Below are 17,087 nucleotides of genomic sequence, written 5' to 3'. Positions count from 1 at the left end.
TGTGTTTAGTTATTATTTTCTTTAAGGGTAGTGTATAATAAAAACTTTTAGATTTTTTCCCCAAACGATCAGGATGCAATATTTCTATAGGTGGTGGAGTTGAGGGTGCCCTAACACCCAGCTCTTTTGGAATAATAAATTCAACTTTTTCTCCATTAAGTTATAATGATAAGTGATTTAATTATTGGGCATGCATATGGAAAACGTAGACAAGAAAAACAAAACCGGCATGGTTTCAGTGGACTTATGAGAACGACCCATGAAAGGTCTATTTTCGGTCTTTTGACTGAAAACTCTAATTGCACTGTTTATTAGGGAAGGAGAAAGTTTTCAGAAGGGTAGAAAACCTCTACGCTGCATATAGTGGACTGAGGTAAGTAAGCTTCAAATAATTTACTCGTTATTATCTATCTTTCCTCGTGTAACATTTTCTCGAACTGTCATTTATTGTCTGTGAATTTAACAACATAAAGTACATAGAGAATTGGATTCGCTTGTTTGCGATATCATATGGAAACTCGTTGATAAAAACGATATCAATCTCTTAACATAATTTGGTTATTGCACATTTAGGGTCGACAAAATGACAAACCTTGCAGTTTCCAGTTCACCGTGAAGTGATATCTTATCACTTCACTGATAAGCTAGGTTTTTATTCACTGCTTTATTGATATCGACCCTGAAAGTGTAATAAATGTATAAAATATGTATATACATCTTAAATAAACAATACTTACGTACAGAAAATTAAATTTTTCATCGATACCCGAAACAGCCTCTCGGCTGATGAGAATCAGGGTACGGCTAACTCACAGATCGAACTATTAAACAACCTCTGGGCTAAAGTCATTTTGAAGTCATATTGTTTAAAGTCATTTTGTTCTATTAAGAAATCAAAGATTTCCTAGCTAATGACTTCTAAGGATTTCCAATAGTCCCTTCACAGTTCCCTGCGCCATCTTGAAAGGTAGCCATAGCTTTGCATCGAAGCGAGACGAACGGTGAGCTTGCAATCATAGAGACGTAGTTGTCCAAGGTGTTAAAAAAAGGTCTCAATCATTGCAAGCTCACCGTTCGTCTCGCTTCGATGTAAAGGCATGGCTACCTTTCAAGATGGCGCAGGGAACTGTGAAGGGGACTATTTTTATTACCCACGAATGATTACTGAGATTTCTGAATCCAAACATGAACACAGATTTCCCCGACATTGTCAGGCTCGTTTTCATTCGATAGATCCTGACCAAACCAAATCCTGAACTCCTGACCTGCTGTGGCTGCTAGAGGAGGGGACAGCTCAGGCAACAAGAGTTCTGGATCCATGTTGGTCACACCTGGCAACCGGTACGACATCTGACCATGTGAGTTATCAGTCAGTGGGAAACTCGATGGTGGACTAATTCTGTCATTGTTCTGATTAGTTATGTGTATTTGGATGTCATATGGGGACCTGTTAGGGCCTCCCCAGTATCCCTTTTGTTTTTGATAGTAGGAAAGTCCGTCTCCCGACTGGCGAACAAGCAAGAAGCGCACAATGCTGCAAGCAGCTGGTAAAGTGAAGGCTCCATATTGATTATCTTTTGGACCAATACAGACGACACTACTGGAGACTCTGTCTGCTCACCGTACAGTTATAGAAAGTAGGGAAAAGACATATGTTAACAATGTTGAAAAAGGGCGCCATCAAGAATCTAGGTTATTAAAAAAGGAAACAATTCAAAAGCAAATTTATAAACTTTCGCTTTTACACTTACCTAACTTGACAGAACAATTTTTCCCCATAAAACCATCAGGACATGAACACTTGTAATCGTTGATAAGATCAACACATGCTGCTTGGTTCTGGCAAGGCTTTGCAGCACAGTCATCTATGTCTAGAGGAAAATATAATTAGGGAATAATAGTTAATAATAATAATAATAATAATAATAATAATAATAATAAAATAAACTTTATTGACAATAATAATAATATCTATTTACAAGTCTAAAAATATATTTACATGTTGAGGTTGATTCAGATAAGGAATTATGTATTTATAAACATGAAAATTAAAATAACTATTTAAAAGTAAAACAAATGTCTCTATATATAATGCCCCGAGGAAAAAACTAGAAAGCTACAAAATTAGTGTATGGCCGCTACGTTAACATTAATGCGACAGTCGTCTATGCCGTCTAGGTCAATCTTATGGAAAGGTGCTCTAGATCCCCTAACGATTGTGTGAACTGCTCGTACAATTTCGAAAGACAGAAGTGTTCTAAGCCATGTGATGACAAAGTGGTAGGGTTCGCCGTTCTTTTGGGATAGTTTCCCTTCCAAGTGCTTAAGAAAACGTTGGCACTCCGTACCCATGCCCCCATTTGTCATATTGGACAATCAATTTAGACAATGAGCACACGTGATCTTTTTACCTATAAAAAGGGTCTCTTTAGAACCATCGTCACATTACGGCTCGCATCTACTCGAGTTCATTTCTAGCATACTAAGAGCAACTGAAGAAGGATACATCATTACCTATTCGAAACCTATTCATCATACTAATCGGGAAAAAAACCAAAGAATAGGAAATACTTGGTCTGTGTTATTCCAACATATCGAAACCTACCTACAGGAGAACCTCTCTGACCCAAAAAAGGAGCAGATTCACGACCCCAGGCGAAACTATTTAACATTGTCCAACAAACCACTGGCAGTGTTAAACATTACTGGGTGGGGACGAACCCCACAAAGGCATGTCGTTGTCTTCTGTAACTTAAGACTAACACAGGAAATGGGAAAATACAGCATAAAGACCTTGCAGTAAAAACTAGCAACGGAAATAGAGGAACAGACGACGCAAATGGAGAACATTCTCACATGTAGATCTACCAACGTGGGACACTAACTACAATAGCGACAGAAGATATGGTTCCCTATAAACACAACTTGTAATCAAGTTGGAAGACAGAACACTCTACCAGGCTGGAGATAATTTAGAATAGCAGAAAAAAACAGTGAAAAAAAAATTGAAAAAAATGGTACAGGACGGAGATTGGGCCGAGATTTTAGACTATGATAAAGTGCCGCTTTTACCGGCAAACAACAAGCGACGTGTTCTAAAAGTGTTGGATGTAAAATCCGTCGAGACTAGAGGAAAAAAGTTACTACTAGTAGAGGACAGCAGTGTGTATAAGATCAAGCGCTCCAAGCTGGAAGACACTGTGCAAACAGGACAATTTATCTAAATGCTAGTTTCTGTAAATAATTTAATTAGCTTCCAATATTCGCTCTGTACAATTATTGCTTTTGATGCTATAGAATAAAAGGACAAAGAACAAGTCTTTGCTTCGGGAATGGTGGGCCAGTGATGGGCACCTCCATTGTTTATTAAATCGTTACCATAAAATGACGAGCAGACTATTGTTTATTAAATCATTACCATAAAACGACGGGTAGGTATTGTTATGCAAGTTTGTGCAAGTTTTTGTTTAGCAATCCAATTTATAGAGCGCGGGGATTTTGAATTTTTAACTCCAAAACTCAACCAACCAAGCAAGCAAGACCTAAAAAAATTACTTTTGAGAAACGCAATGGCTACGTTATTCCAGTTAGGCTCTCGAGGATATCACGCTACCGTCAATGAATTCAAAGGGCAGATCCTGATCCACATCCGAAAATACACTGATTTTCCTGACGCGGAAAAGGTTCCAACAAAGTATGGAGTATCTCTTTCCATTCAAGAGTTTAAAGAATTGAAAAAAGTCATCACGGACTTGAGTGAGATGGTCAGCGTTATGGCAGAAACGAGTCCTATATCCACCCAACCCGGAGATCAAACAAGAATTCAGAACCAACAAGTAATTGATCCACGAGCTACGAACCCTAAGTCAAAAGGTTTCGCTAAAAGACAGCAAGGAGGCAAAGAAAATGAACCTCCCAAGAAAAGACAGAAATCAAACAAGCTTTCTAAATCCGATAGCATGCGTGGAACTAATTTCAGTCTATTTTAGTTTTAGATGTAATTACTCATGTGTAATATTTCTAATGAAAATAAATGTTTTTTTGAAACAATCTTATGTGTTGACCAAATTCTTGATAACATCCTTCCATAATTCTTTTAAGAACAAACGCCAAGCGTAGATATATCGTTTTATGAATTATAATTTAGTGACTATTGTATCCAACACAATACAATTAATGACTCATAAACCACAAAGAATAAGACTTACGAAGTTCTACCTAATTATTCAAATGCCAAGGAAAACGTTGGAGAGTAAAACATCTTTATTTGTAAACTAACATAAAAATACAATGCTCATTCTTCATCGCTACTTAAATTAAAAGTTTCTTGCTTGTTACTTCTGGGTGATTGGTGATGTATAGTCTTACAACCATGGCAGCGTGTAAGCACGCTTTTGAGCGTTTTTCTATTGACTGCAAATGGATGTTTACAAATACTACAGAGTGTTGAACTAGGAAAATTTACTAGCTTTTCGTGCCAAAGACACTTTGGACATTTCACTATTCTGTTCACTTTGACATCCTTGTTTCCACAGTAAACACAGGGATCTTCTTCTGTCTCACTTCCCTCATTTTCTTCTTCGTCCACCTCTTCCTGGTCTTGTTCAGTGTCATTAGTCTCAGAATTTCGGTCCTCCTCCTCCTCCTCGCTACTTGATTCTTCACTATCAGATTCATCGGATTGCTCTTTATTATCCTCAATTTCTTCTTTTTCCATTAAATCACTTAAGACTTTTTTGTTTCGAATCCATTTCTTATTAATCCCCAATTCTGCCAATCCTTCCAGGAACGAATTGAGGGCTCTAGGTTTGAGGATATCAAGATTGTAGGGCAACAATACATAATCTAAGAGGTCTGTAATACTGGTGACAGGTATGCGCCGCTGGTTTCGTAAAAGCTCACCGCCTGGTGTCCAGAACACAATACTTTTGGAAGCCGCCATGCTATGCAAAAGATCCTTGGCATCTGACGCTGAAACACCGTCCGAAAGATTTTGCAAAACATTCTGAATAAGCGGTTCTTCTTCACTTTCTTCTTCATCATTGGACTCTTCATTGTCTTCTTCGTCTTCTTGTTCCCGCCATTCCAATTTTCTTTTCATGGTGATGTATCCCCAACTGAGTCTTAAATCAAATGATTGCCCGCGCCTACATCACTATCCATTTATAGCATCAAAAGTCCCGATATCAAAGCCGGGGTCAGTAAATCCGAAATGAATCCACCCCCCTCTTGTACAAGAATTTGTTTCTTTTCCTTATATGGAACACCAGGGTCGTGAAGATCACATATTGAGCTTTGGTAAGGTAGCAGATGATTCCGTTCTTGTTTTGTCGTAGGGATATACTTATACAAAATATTATGAATCACTTGAATAATTGCGTGAACTTGCTCGGGTGTAGCAGTGCAAAGAAGGAAGTTCTTTTGGTGTTCAGGAGAAGACACCAAGAGTTAGAGATAACCAAGATTGTTCTTCACAACACGAGACATGATGAAATAATAAACTAGAACTATGAGTGAATGAAATTTTATAGCGTGTAGCCGGGTGGCTAAGCTATTGATAGTCGGATAGTTTGATAGCTAAGCTATCGATAGACTGATAGCTAAGCTATCGATAGCCTGATAGCTAGGCTATCGATAGCCTGATAGCTAAGCTATCGATAGCCTGATAGCTAGGCTATCGATAGCCTGATAGCTAGGCTATCGATAGCCTGATAGCTAAGCTATCGATAGCCTGATAGCTAGATTATCGATAGCCTGATAGCTAAGCTATCGATAGCCTGATAGCTAGGCTATCGATAGTCTGATAGCTAGGCTATCGATAGCCTGATAGCTAAGCTATCGATAGCCTGATAGCTAGGCTATCGATAGCCTGATAGCTAGGCTAACGATAGCCTGATAGCTAGGCTATCGATAGCCTGATAGCTAGGCTATCGATAGCCTGATAGCTAGGCTATCGATAGCCTGATAGCTAAGCTATCGATAGCCTGATAGCTAGGCTATCGATAGCCTGATAGCTAAGCTATCGATAGCCTGATAGCTAGGCTATCGATAGCCTGATAGCTAAGCTATTGATAACCTGATAGCTAAGCTATCGATAGCCAAGAAGCTAAGCTATCGATAGCCTGATAGCTAAGCTATCGATAGACTGATAGCTAGGCTATCGATAGCCTGATAGCTAGGCTATCGATAGCCTGATAGCTAAGCTATCGATAGCCTGATAGGTAGGCTATCGATAGCCTGATAGCTAAGCTATCGATAGCCAAGAAGCTAAGCTATCGATAGTCTGATGCACGTGGTCTGAATGTGTATAAGAAGGACTGCAATCTCTAAGTTCACTCATAACTGAGAAGACTCGAGATGACTCGCATGTGTTTATTGTGCCAGAAATCGGTTCAAAACCTATCGTCTCATTTGAGTCGGGTCCACAAAATAAATGGTCCAGAACGCACATACTGGTTTCAGCAAGGAAAGGTGATCAAAAATGACCTGGGTCATCTTTTCAAACCCACCACCTCACAGACGGAAAATGGTCCAACAGATGTTTGTAGTAAATTCCAGTTGCTGCATCCATTTACTTGTATGGTGGGAGGAACTACAGGATGTGGAAAAACCTTTTGGGTACAGCAGTCATTGGAGCATGCGCAAGTGATGATCAACCCTCCACCTCAGCGTATTGTATACTGTTATTCTCAATGGCAACCGGCCTATTTAGAAATGTTAAGAACCGTGCCTGGCATTGAATTTATCAGAGGTATTCCGCAGGATCTGGATCAAGATCATTTTTTAAATGTAAATGTACGAAATCTTATAGTGATCGATGACCAGATGACCGAAACTGGGAATGATAAGCGAGTTTTAAACTTGTTCACTAAAGGATCGCATCATCGCAACCTGAGTGTCATCTACATGGTACAGAACATCTTTCATCAAGGAAAAGTTAATCGAGGCATTAGTTTGAATTGTCATTATTTGGTTATATTCAAGAATCCAAGAGATAAACTTCAAATTCTCAATCTAGCCAAGCAAATGTATCCTGGAAAAACTGAATATTTTCTGCAAAAATATGAACAAGCCGTGAGTAGACCTTATGGATATCTCTTCATTGACTTGAAGACAACCACCCCAGACGACTGCAGACTGAGAACCAATGTCTTCCCTGGAGAGAAGAAAGAGCAAGAGAAAAATGTACCTGAGGAATTGCTTCATTACCTTGGTAGGCAAAATCTTGTACTACCCCCAGAGATTTCGAGAATGCAAAGCTTGAAAGATCAAATGAATACCCTTCTCAAGGATCCTAATATGGGCAAAAGTCAAAAAGCAAGGCAATACGTTCAACTCCAGAACAATTATCTGCACTACAAGGACAAAATAAATCCCAGCACAGTGGGATTAGGTAATTCAACACCCCTTAGTAGCTTCGCTGCGGAAATTCAGTCACCATCAGACCAATTATCTATCGAGCCCGCAAGGAGTTCACCGCTACCTGCTGAACCTTCTAACTTTCTTCCTCCACCCGCATTATCACCTATCACTGCCTCTCCTGTGTTACTTTCCACTGAACCACAAATGCCAGAGACTCCTACATCATCTCTCATGGCACCTTCTCCTTTGATACAACCACCTTCTTCGCTATTAACCCCACCTGATTCACTTCCCAAACGTCGTAAACGACCACGTCTTGAATTACTAAACTATTTAGAAGGTGACCCCAACAAAAAGCCTGGAAAAAGTGTGCGTCGATCAATACGAGTAAAGATGAACCGTTCCCCTTATAAGCACTTGTATGACCACTAGTTCATAACCTTAGGCCAATAAAAAGGTTTATAATATTTGAAATATTGTTATTACTGTAGTAAATGATAAATAAAGATTTTACACTCCAACGTTTTCCTTGGCATTTGAATAATTAGGTAGAACTTCGTAAGTCTTATTCTTTGTGGTTTATGAGTCATTAATTGTATTGTGTTGGATACAATAGTCACTAAATTATAATTCATAAAACGATATATCTACGCTTGGCGTTTGTTCTTAAAAGAATTATGGAAGGATGTTATCAAGAATTTGGTCAACACATAAGATTGTTTCAAAAAAACATTTATTTTCATTAGAAATATTACACATGAGTAATTACATCTAAAACTAAAATAGACTGAAATTAGTTCCACGCATGCTATCGGATTTAGAAAGCTTGTTTGATTTCTGTCTTTTCTTGGGAGGTTCATTTTCTTTGCCTCCTTGCTGTCTTTTAGCGAAACCTTTTGACTTAGGGTTCGTAGCTCGTGGATCAATTACTTGTTGGTTCTGAATTCTTGTTTGATCTCCGGGTTGGGTGGATATAGGACTCGTTTCTGCCATAACGCTGACCATCTCACTCAAGTCCGTGATGACTTTTTTCAATTCTTTAAACTCTTGAATGGAAAGAGATACTCCATACTTTGTTGGAACCTTTTCCGCGTCAGGAAAATCAGTGTATTTTCGGATGTGGATCAGGATCTGCCCTTTGAATTCATTGACGGTAGCATGATATCCTCGAGATCCTAGCTGGAATAACGTAGCCATTGCGTTTCTCAAAAGTAATTTTTTTAGGTCTTGCTTGCTTGGTTGGTTGAGTTTTGGAGTTAAAAATTCAAAATCCCCGCGCTCTATAAATTGGATTGCTAAACAAAAGACTTGCACAAACTTGCATAACAATACCTACCCGTCGTTTTATGGTAATGATTTAATAAACAATAGTCTGCTCGTCATTTTATGGTAACGATTTAATAAACAATGGAGGTGCCCATCACTGGCCCACCATTCCCGAAGCAAAGACTTGTTCATACCGGTCAACAATAGTCTTATGACGTCAATTGGTCGTCATGGTAACCCGAAACAATACCTACCCGTCGTTTTATGCTAATATGCGATGAATAATTAATGTTCCCCGTCCTTCCCCGTCCTTCCCCGTCCTTCCCCGTCCTTCCCCGTCCTTCCCCGTCCTTCCCCGTCCTTCCCCATCCTTCCCCGTCCTTCCCCGTCCTTCCCCGTCCCCTTCCCCGTCCAAAAAAGGGGTTGTGCCATGCGGCCTATACTACTTAGGGCTGACGTCATTCTTAGGGTTGATCCACGATACACCCTGATCCACCCATTCCAGAACCCTCATTCTGTATACTACTAAGACTATATTTCCGACTATTACTCTTTAACGATATCAGATATTGGATAGCCTTGTAATTGATAAGTACTAATCAATGCGATATTTTATGCCTAACCAATGAAGCGTGACAAGTAATATATAGGCGTGATATGACAAAATTTGCTCTCTTGAAAGACAAGACGAGCAGCCGCATTCTGAAGCCTCTGAAGCCTTCGAAGCTGACACTCTGGTAGACCGTAAAAAAGACTATTACCATAATCAAGGCGCCTGGGTATACAAGCGTGAATAAAGTCTCTTTGCATTCCCTGCAAAGATATACTTTCTAATCCTTCTTATGTTATAAAAGTAATAAAATGTAGCAGAACATGTTTTCGTTATGTGGTCGCCCATAGGTAAATTTGAATCTAACCACACACCTAGATTGCGTACATATAATAATAGATAATAATAGGAAAAAAATCAGTGTCTTACCTGTCTGACAGTCGGCCCCAGTAAATCCTGCAGGACATATACAGTTGTATGAGTTGACTCGGTCTTGACATGATCCTCCATTTTGACAAGGATTAGATGCACACTCATCGATATCTAATAAAAATGAAACGAAGACCAAGTGTCAGACAATGTGTTATTAAAAAAGATAAAAAATTCCAAAGGAGGGTCAAACCACTACCAAACGAAATACCAATAACATTATACAATTATACAATTATGAGAATATGTAGACCGCATGGCACTAATGAAATACATGAAGATAATAGAAATATAGATAAGTTATAGTGCTTGGGAACGAGGTTATTCCGGGCGAAAGCCTTTGGAATTAAATTTGGAAAAATTAATCTCCGACCTCGCTGGGAATCGATCCCACGACCTTCGGAACTGTACTACCGATGCTCTACCAGCTGAGCTAGAGGTCAGACTGAGAGCAGGACGGGGTGAAATAGATGTTAGGTAGCGGTAATTATGATGCAAAGATGAGAATATGTAGACCGCATGGCACTAATGAAATACATGAAGATCTAGCAACCAATCAAACAACAAACCAGCCGACCAGCCCGCATTTAGTATAGGTATATCCAGTGAAAAAAGTTAATATTCTTTAAATCACTTACTCGTTTCACAGTTTTGTCCAGTAAATCCGGCTTCGCATTCGCAGTGATGAGTATTTTCAACAAAGTTATATCTGCATATGGATTTTCTAGGACAGTTGCAAGTATTCTTGGAGAAAAAGTAGACATTCATTTCAGAGTTTTCAAAAGAGTTTCGCTAAAACTTACTAAAAAACTTACTACAATTCTCCTATCCCATTTGAATCTTACGGCAACAGACTTCCGTTAACCAACTGTTATAAAACGTGTGGTGTGGTGTAGTGTGGTGTGGTCTAGTGCAGTTTTCGTATGACTGTGAAAAGCTCAGTGCCGTAAGCGTGACGTGCCGTGACCGTAATACTTCATCTAGAATTTTAATGTCTGATTTTTTCACACGCAATATGATTGGTCTAAAAGTGCCGTGATCTTGGCGTGACCGTGTCCGCGTCGTGTTTATGCCGTGCTCCGGGTATTTGATTGGATGGAGTGTAAATTCTCGTGCAATGTGATTTGTCTGGCGTATCCCTTGCTGTGTCACAACCGTGTTCGTGCCGTGAACTTTTCACAGTCATACGAAAACTGCACTATTTGCTAATCAGTATTTTCATATTTATTTAAGGTAATTCCCTTGAAAGAAATTTTACCAATAACACTTTCCTGTAACTTTGCATACACATTAATTATGTTATGGACATTTGAAACTGTAATAAAAAGATGGAGCCACCCTACTCAAAAAAGAGAAAAAAGTGAAAATTGGGTTTTAACATGTTTCTTATTTAGTTTCAGAAAGAAAAACTTAATTTAGCTTTGTTAGTTCCACGCTTTTAGTTACATGCGCAGAAATATGCGCAGTGCAAAACAAGGGAATATCATAATACCGTAATATCAGGTTTTTACCTGAGCACTTCCGTAGATGACACCAGGTCTGTCCAATAGATCTTCTGGATGCATAAAGTGATCCGAGTCACTCAGCTCACACATGTATTTCTCTCCACTCGCACTTGTGCCAAAGCTGTAGGAGATACAGCGATCATCCAAGAAACACTGGGATTCGCAGTGCGCATCGTTCGTGGCTCGTACGGTTTTAAAGACGTGATTGGCCAGCGTCTTGCCTTCCAGAGTCTCTTTAAAAACCATATCTTTTCCACAAGTATCTGCATTGACTTAAAGAAAAAAGCACAGAAGTGTTTCACGTTTGGTTCTGGCTAAAAGTTTGCGTTTACAGCAAGATTAGCCTGAGCTTCAGATTCAACGGGAGGGGAAAGGGAGGAGAGGAGAGGGGAGAAAGAGAGAGAGAGTAGGGTTTCACTTTTATTCTGTTCGGAACTCGTTCCGTCCCTTTCGGGATTGATGACGCGTATAAAATTTAAAAATAACTGGTAAGCCCACATTATCTTGCGACATATTAATGAGTGTGTGTAGATGGGGTTAACCGTTAATTGACCATTGGCCTAAAACTTACAAGTTTGGGTATCAGGTACCCCTAGCGGTCTGTGTGCTTTCAACTGTTTATAGCGCAAAACCTTTTAATAAAAACCCATATAAAGCATACATTTTCTGAAAGCTGAAAAAATGTAGAAATTCTTTCGTTCTTTCTTTTTGTAAAATGTATTAATATTTTAAAGTTAGAGCGAAGTATTCAAGCTTTCACATAGGTCTCTTCGCGGAGTTCCACGACAGCCGGTATTGATCGGAAATCACCTTACTGTTTACTACCTTTCCGAGATCACAAGATATCACTTGCCAAAAGGGTGTCTGCGATTTTTGATAATTTGCTTTGTCGCTTTGTTATGCGTTCCTAAAGTTACGACGCCAATAAATTAGCTTTATCCGATACAAAACTGAAGATTACTCAGGAAAATCGGAGACACACTTTTGAAGAACAACTACCTGAGATGACTCCCATAAAATTTCAAATTATCGGCCAAATTCCCTTTGACAAGGACCTCAAAACGAACGGGTAACTGAACGCAAAATCACTTAGCTTCCGAGAAAAACGCTATTTTGGTTTTCAAGCCAAGAAGGACCTTTGTGGACATGATGAGATTACGGACACCAAAATGTGTCCCCGAGAGCAGATAAAGTAATGAGAAACCGAGATCGAGTTATTTTATCATTGTTATTCTGGGCGGGAAGTCCAGATAAATTTCGAACTGAACTTTGGTTTTTCAGTACCACTAAATGGTGTTTTTTTAGGCATTCATCGCTATTATTCAAGCTCAGACTTTTCGTTCGCTTAGGGCATACTTTTTATTCTTAAATGTATTCCTAACTAAAGAGAAAAGCAAGCGACAGCAGAAAATCAAAACGAATGTCCAAAAGCGTCCAAGATCAAACAACAGTGGCTGATAGACGTAACGACAAATCGTTGACAAGTGATGTCAACACTAAATCGAAAACTATAAAAGGTAAAAAGTCGTTTTTCGTTTATTTCTTTTTATTAAAAAACGCTATTGGAAAATTACTTTTGTGCATTCTCTCGGAAAATGTAAAAACCTAAAAATCAATCTTTCATAGCAATTTTGGGGTACCCTGATACCTTAATATCAAATATCTTTATTTTTCTTATTTTTCTTATTTTATCTTTTTTTTCTTATTAATATTGCATATGTTTTTAATCAAGAGAGCATAAATATGCGAGGGAAACTCCTTAATAACGCGTGCGTCATGTGAATTCCGTTTGGGCTATTTTTAGTAACCAGATGCAGTTTAAATTTCGCCTTATACTACTTCCGTGCGTCATCAACTTGCGCTCGTTCGCTCTTTCCGTTTTTTGTTTTTATCACTGCATCCAGTTACTAAAAAATAGTTCAACAGGGAATTTACATGGCGCGCGCGTTATTAAAAAGTTTCCCTCTCATATTTATGCTCTCTTGTTTAATATAATTATTTTCCTGATTACTGTAAAGGCAAAGCTGAATACACCTACTATCATTATCCAACGGTTTGATTTTAGTTACCTTTTGACGGATAAAGCAACCGAAAAGTTCTTGTTTATTCCAGTTTCAATTTTTCTGTCAAGTAGTTGAAACTGCTGTAAAATTGTTCAAATGTTGTTTTATTTGGTTGCTAATTCCCAATTAACAAGTATCGATTTCTTCTTTGGCAATTGTGAACTTTTTCTTCTGGTTTTTAAGCGATTTAGAGTAAATTTGGTAGCAATTTTCAAAGCCTTTTTTGAGAGAAAAAATCTTCTATCTTGAATTTCTAGAGAAGAAAGACTGGTGTGTTATGGAAACTACTATAGCAACTACTATAATCTGATTGGCAAATTCATATTCCTATCGTTTTTTTGTCAATAAAAAACTGAATTACGTTTTTTTTGCACTAGTACTAAAGATTTTTGCACTTTTTGTACGGAATTACACTTTTCACAGCCATTCAGCTTCGATATTTTTTCCCGTAGATGTGATAATAATATTTATAACAACTTCAATTATTGGTAAAACTCAATTATACTTCGCTAATTAAGAAAAAATTCCCTTTTTCCTTTTATTTTCTGTCTTCTGCTGATTCCTTCGCGCTCACTAGCCAATACGATACTGCCATCTCTAGCTGGGAAGAATAGCTCACAACAAAATAATGATTCTTATGAAACCTTTATAATTTTACAAGCACAGACGAACGCTGCCTATCACTATCATTAAACGTTGTATTTTGATTAATCCTTTGGATTCAACTGACTAAAAATGTCTTAAAATATCCAATATTAGATAAGTTATAGTCCTTAAATTATGCCATGCTATCGGAATGAGTCAAGGCATATATTGAAGAATGCAAAAAGTATCTGTCGATGGTTGGCTTTTAGAAGTTAATTGCATACTGTGAAATTCCTAACTTTCTTAATATATATTTGCTTGAACATTTGGTGGCTTTTGTCCAGCATGATATTGCTTGGTAGTTTAGTTAGTTTAGTGCATCTAAAATGTTTTGAAAATTTTGGCAGAAGACAAAAATCTCCCATCCACTATTTGTAAAGATCACGTTTGAAAGTTTTTTTATTTTGTAAAATTATTTAATTAGTTCTGAAGACTTCCCTTTCAACCTCCAGTTATTTCATAAATGGATATCATTCGTCATTGTTATAGGTAGTTAGCAAATGATAGAAATTTGTAAAAATTTGAGAAAACTCTAGTAGGAAAGAAGAGAACTAATAAGTAAATTTACTTTCATGGATACGAATTGCAATTCATTATCATTATCATTTTTCATTTAATTCAATTTCAGTTTAATTGCCATTGGCTAAATTGATCTCCTTTGAATGCTTTTGCCTACAACTCTGACGATTGAACATAGGCATAAGTCAGTCTTGTGCAATACAAAATCCAAAAGACATTGCCCTAAAAAAGCTTTCTAAAGCAAATTACCTGGTATTCGACCACCAAACACTGTCTCGAAGACAGAGTCGAAAAACCGAAATCCTCAGTGAACTGTCTCCATCAAGCCGATAGAAACAAAGCCGAAAAATCCACAAACAACACTCTCTCAGCGAAAAAGAAGACGAAGAAGAAGAAGAAGAAGAAGAAGAAGAAAAAAAAAAAAAAAAAAAAAAAAAGAAGAAATAATAAGAAGAAAAGGCCATCAAAAACTTACCCAACAGAGTTGAATGAAGAACTCGATAAAACAACCAGAAAACCCATGAATAGCTCATCCACCAAGACATGGTGTCAGTAGAGCTTGTGAATGAGTCAGTAATGAGCCTATAAAAAAAGTCGAGATATTGATTAAAACGTAAATAAGCCTTTTTTTGGTGACGTCTACAGGAATCCGCTGTTTTTGTTTTATATTTTGGTAGTAACTTAGCGGCATGTCGATCCCATTCAAACTATCAAAGGCGCCCATTCAAGGGATAGATATGACTCGTATGAGATCAGCAAAGTACGTCAACTGCAATACCGATACGAGGATAGTTTAGGTGAATATATATTATTTTCACTAAACAGTTTGAATTAGACCATGTTTATAAATGAAAGCAGCTGAATGGATTTTATGTAAATTTAAATTGAGTATGAATAATCCAAGAAAAGGGTTAAAACGTTAACTACACTTATTTTCCTCGGTTTTGCCCGCCTTCCCCTATTATAGACTTGTTCCAGCTCAACATCACATAAAACATTTATTCTTAAATTCATCTGCTGTTTTATTTGTAAAATTTGAACATGAGTTTTGAGTTGATATAAAGTCAACAATTTCGGCTAAAGTCACTAACAATTTTCTTCATTGTGCACGTGCCAAAAGACTTAACTGAAGTTGATGGAAACCAAACTTCGATTATTTTTCCTTAATTCTGTATCTGATGGGAATTGTTTCTAAAAATGACAATTATTACGAAAAAATAGTTATTTTTTGTGTCTTAATGAAATTAAGTGATCGATAAACGTTGCCCAACTAATTAAAAACTGTAATTAAAAGTTGGTTTAATCATATCATTATGTTAATAACTTTCTTATACGTTTAGAACTGAATATTCTAAAAAAAGCCGTATTGTGCTAAAAAACCAGACTGATTCAAGATATTTTTGTCTTTGTTTTTATTCATTTTGTGATTCATTATTTCAGTTCAATTTGAACATTTTGGTAAGGATTTTCTTGTTATGTTACTACACATGATTATGACTAAACTAGTAACTGCTGGGAATGCGGACTTGATAGTACAGCTTTCATAAATAATTGGCCGGGTTTATAATCATTTAACCGTTTAAAAAGGTTAATGGGGTTTAAAACGGGTTTACGACCGTTAAAATTTGTGACCAAATATGGTAGAAATTCAAGGCGTTTCCATGACTTTCATTGGCATATGCTACTAAATGAACGATGTTTTTGAAAAATTCGTAAAAACATTTGACAGTGAAAACGGGTCGAGCTTACCCCCTAGGTTCCATGAATGGTTTTCTTATACGAATATCGAATCTATTATTCCTTTGGAGAAAACGTCAATGCCATAACTAGTTCAAAACTCGAATTCTGATTGGGTTGCAGGTTTCTTGTAGCTAGATTGTTCGGTGTTGATGTTATGTTAACCATTTTTGTTTACAATAGGATTCTAGAGGTCAAGGCAAAGCTTGGAAAGGAAAAATGATATGAAAAATAATAAAAATATACGAGCTTTTCGGCCATTTATTTCATTTTAATGTTAAATCTGGCTAAGATTCTGGCACATTGACAAAAACGTATTTCGAAGTAAAATGCTGTAAAATGCCTAAGTTTTCTATGAAAATGGAAATGGAAATCTTATTTATTTCATTTTTAAACTCATTATTTTCTGCTTTTTTTATTATGTAGATTCAAAGACCTCTTTGAATTATTAAAATTTGGACATTTTTATTGCCTAGAAACAAAAATCACGTCCAGTCGGAACATGGGCAAACTTTTTTAGTGCGTCATTTTACAATTGTTGATAAAGCGTTTCGGAACGCGTTCCCGAACACCTGTCATTTGTGCACTGAGAGAACTCAACGCTGTCATACCAAAGTTACCTAGCAAGTCTACCACAATGCATGTTATTTCCAAATTGAATTCTAAATTTAGCCTTAAACCTAAATTCAGTGGAAGTGCTATACATTGAACGATCTCGATTCTTTGCTAAAATAATTATTATGCTATGCGATTATAGTCTTACGAAGTTTTTAATAATATGTTTCAAATAAAACGAGTTACTCAAAATTTAGTCAGTGTGAAGTTTAAAAACGATTCTTTCATAATAAAAGTGCAAAACCAGACCACTCTCTCTGTCTAGTGAGGGATTTGATTTGCTCAAATCAAACTAAATCTCACTCCAAGATCTTCAGTAGATCCATGCCCTATTAAAACCAAGTGTAATGAGACATTTTCCTTTATACAAAGGAAAATTGGATGTTTTTCAAAAGA

The 17,087-nt window shown here is 37.3% G+C and overlaps 3 protein-coding genes across 3 annotated transcripts; 1 reads left to right on the top strand and 2 right to left on the bottom strand.

Moving 5' to 3' along the window:
- Positions 1–1,072: 1,072 nt before the first annotated feature.
- LOC116292655 (uncharacterized) lies at positions 1,073–14,892 on the bottom strand. Its single transcript, XM_089040972.1, has 6 exons — positions 14,815–14,892; positions 11,119–11,384; positions 10,246–10,351; positions 9,608–9,721; positions 1,752–1,871; positions 1,073–1,613 (listed from the first exon to the last, which is right to left on the bottom strand). Exons 1-6 carry the CDS (start codon positions 14,882–14,884, stop codon positions 1,162–1,164), a joined length of 1,128 nt encoding a protein of 375 aa, XP_088897098.1. The 5' UTR covers positions 14,885–14,892; the 3' UTR covers positions 1,073–1,161.
- LOC148905121 (uncharacterized) lies at positions 4,246–5,101 on the bottom strand. The gene has a single exon (XM_089023950.1). The coding sequence runs from the start codon at positions 5,099–5,101 to the stop codon at positions 4,295–4,297; it is 807 nt and encodes a 268-aa protein (XP_088880076.1). The 3' UTR covers positions 4,246–4,294.
- Positions 6,657–7,801, top strand: LOC116288542 (uncharacterized). The gene has a single exon (XM_031695347.2). The coding sequence runs from the start codon at positions 6,715–6,717 to the stop codon at positions 7,792–7,794; it is 1,080 nt and encodes a 359-aa protein (XP_031551207.2). The 5' UTR covers positions 6,657–6,714; the 3' UTR covers positions 7,795–7,801.
- Positions 14,893–17,087: the final 2,195 nt, after the last annotated feature.

The sequence above is a fragment of the Actinia tenebrosa genome, unplaced genomic scaffold, assembly GCF_029948245.1.
Source record: "Actinia tenebrosa isolate PJP-AT-01 unplaced genomic scaffold, QUT_ActTen_1.0 PGA_scaffold8__29_contigs__length_14323225, whole genome shotgun sequence".
Classification (NCBI taxonomy): domain Eukaryota; kingdom Metazoa; phylum Cnidaria; class Anthozoa; order Actiniaria; family Actiniidae; genus Actinia; species Actinia tenebrosa.
The sequence above is the reverse complement of the archived record's forward strand: the minus strand, read 5'-3'. Positions and strand labels throughout refer to the sequence as shown.

Coding starts and splice junctions, on each gene's coding strand:
- LOC116288542 (XM_031695347.2), top strand. CDS start 6,715: ATGTTAAGAACCGTGCCTGGCATTGAATTTATCAGAGGTATTCCGCAG.
- LOC148905121 (XM_089023950.1), bottom strand. CDS start 5,101: ATGAAAAGAAAATTGGAATGGCGGGAACAAGAAGACGAAGAAGACAAT.
- LOC116292655 (XM_089040972.1), bottom strand. CDS start 14,884: ATGTCTTGGTGGATGAGCTATTCATGGGTTTTCTGGTTGTTTTATCGA. Junction 11,385..14,814: donor TCTTCATTCAACTCTGTTGG/GTAAGTTTTTGA, acceptor TTTTTCTTTAAG/TCAATGCAGATACTTGTGGA. Junction 9,722..10,245: donor TGGACAAAACTGTGAAACGA/GTAAGTGATTTA, acceptor CATTTTTATTAG/ATATCGATGAGTGTGCATCT.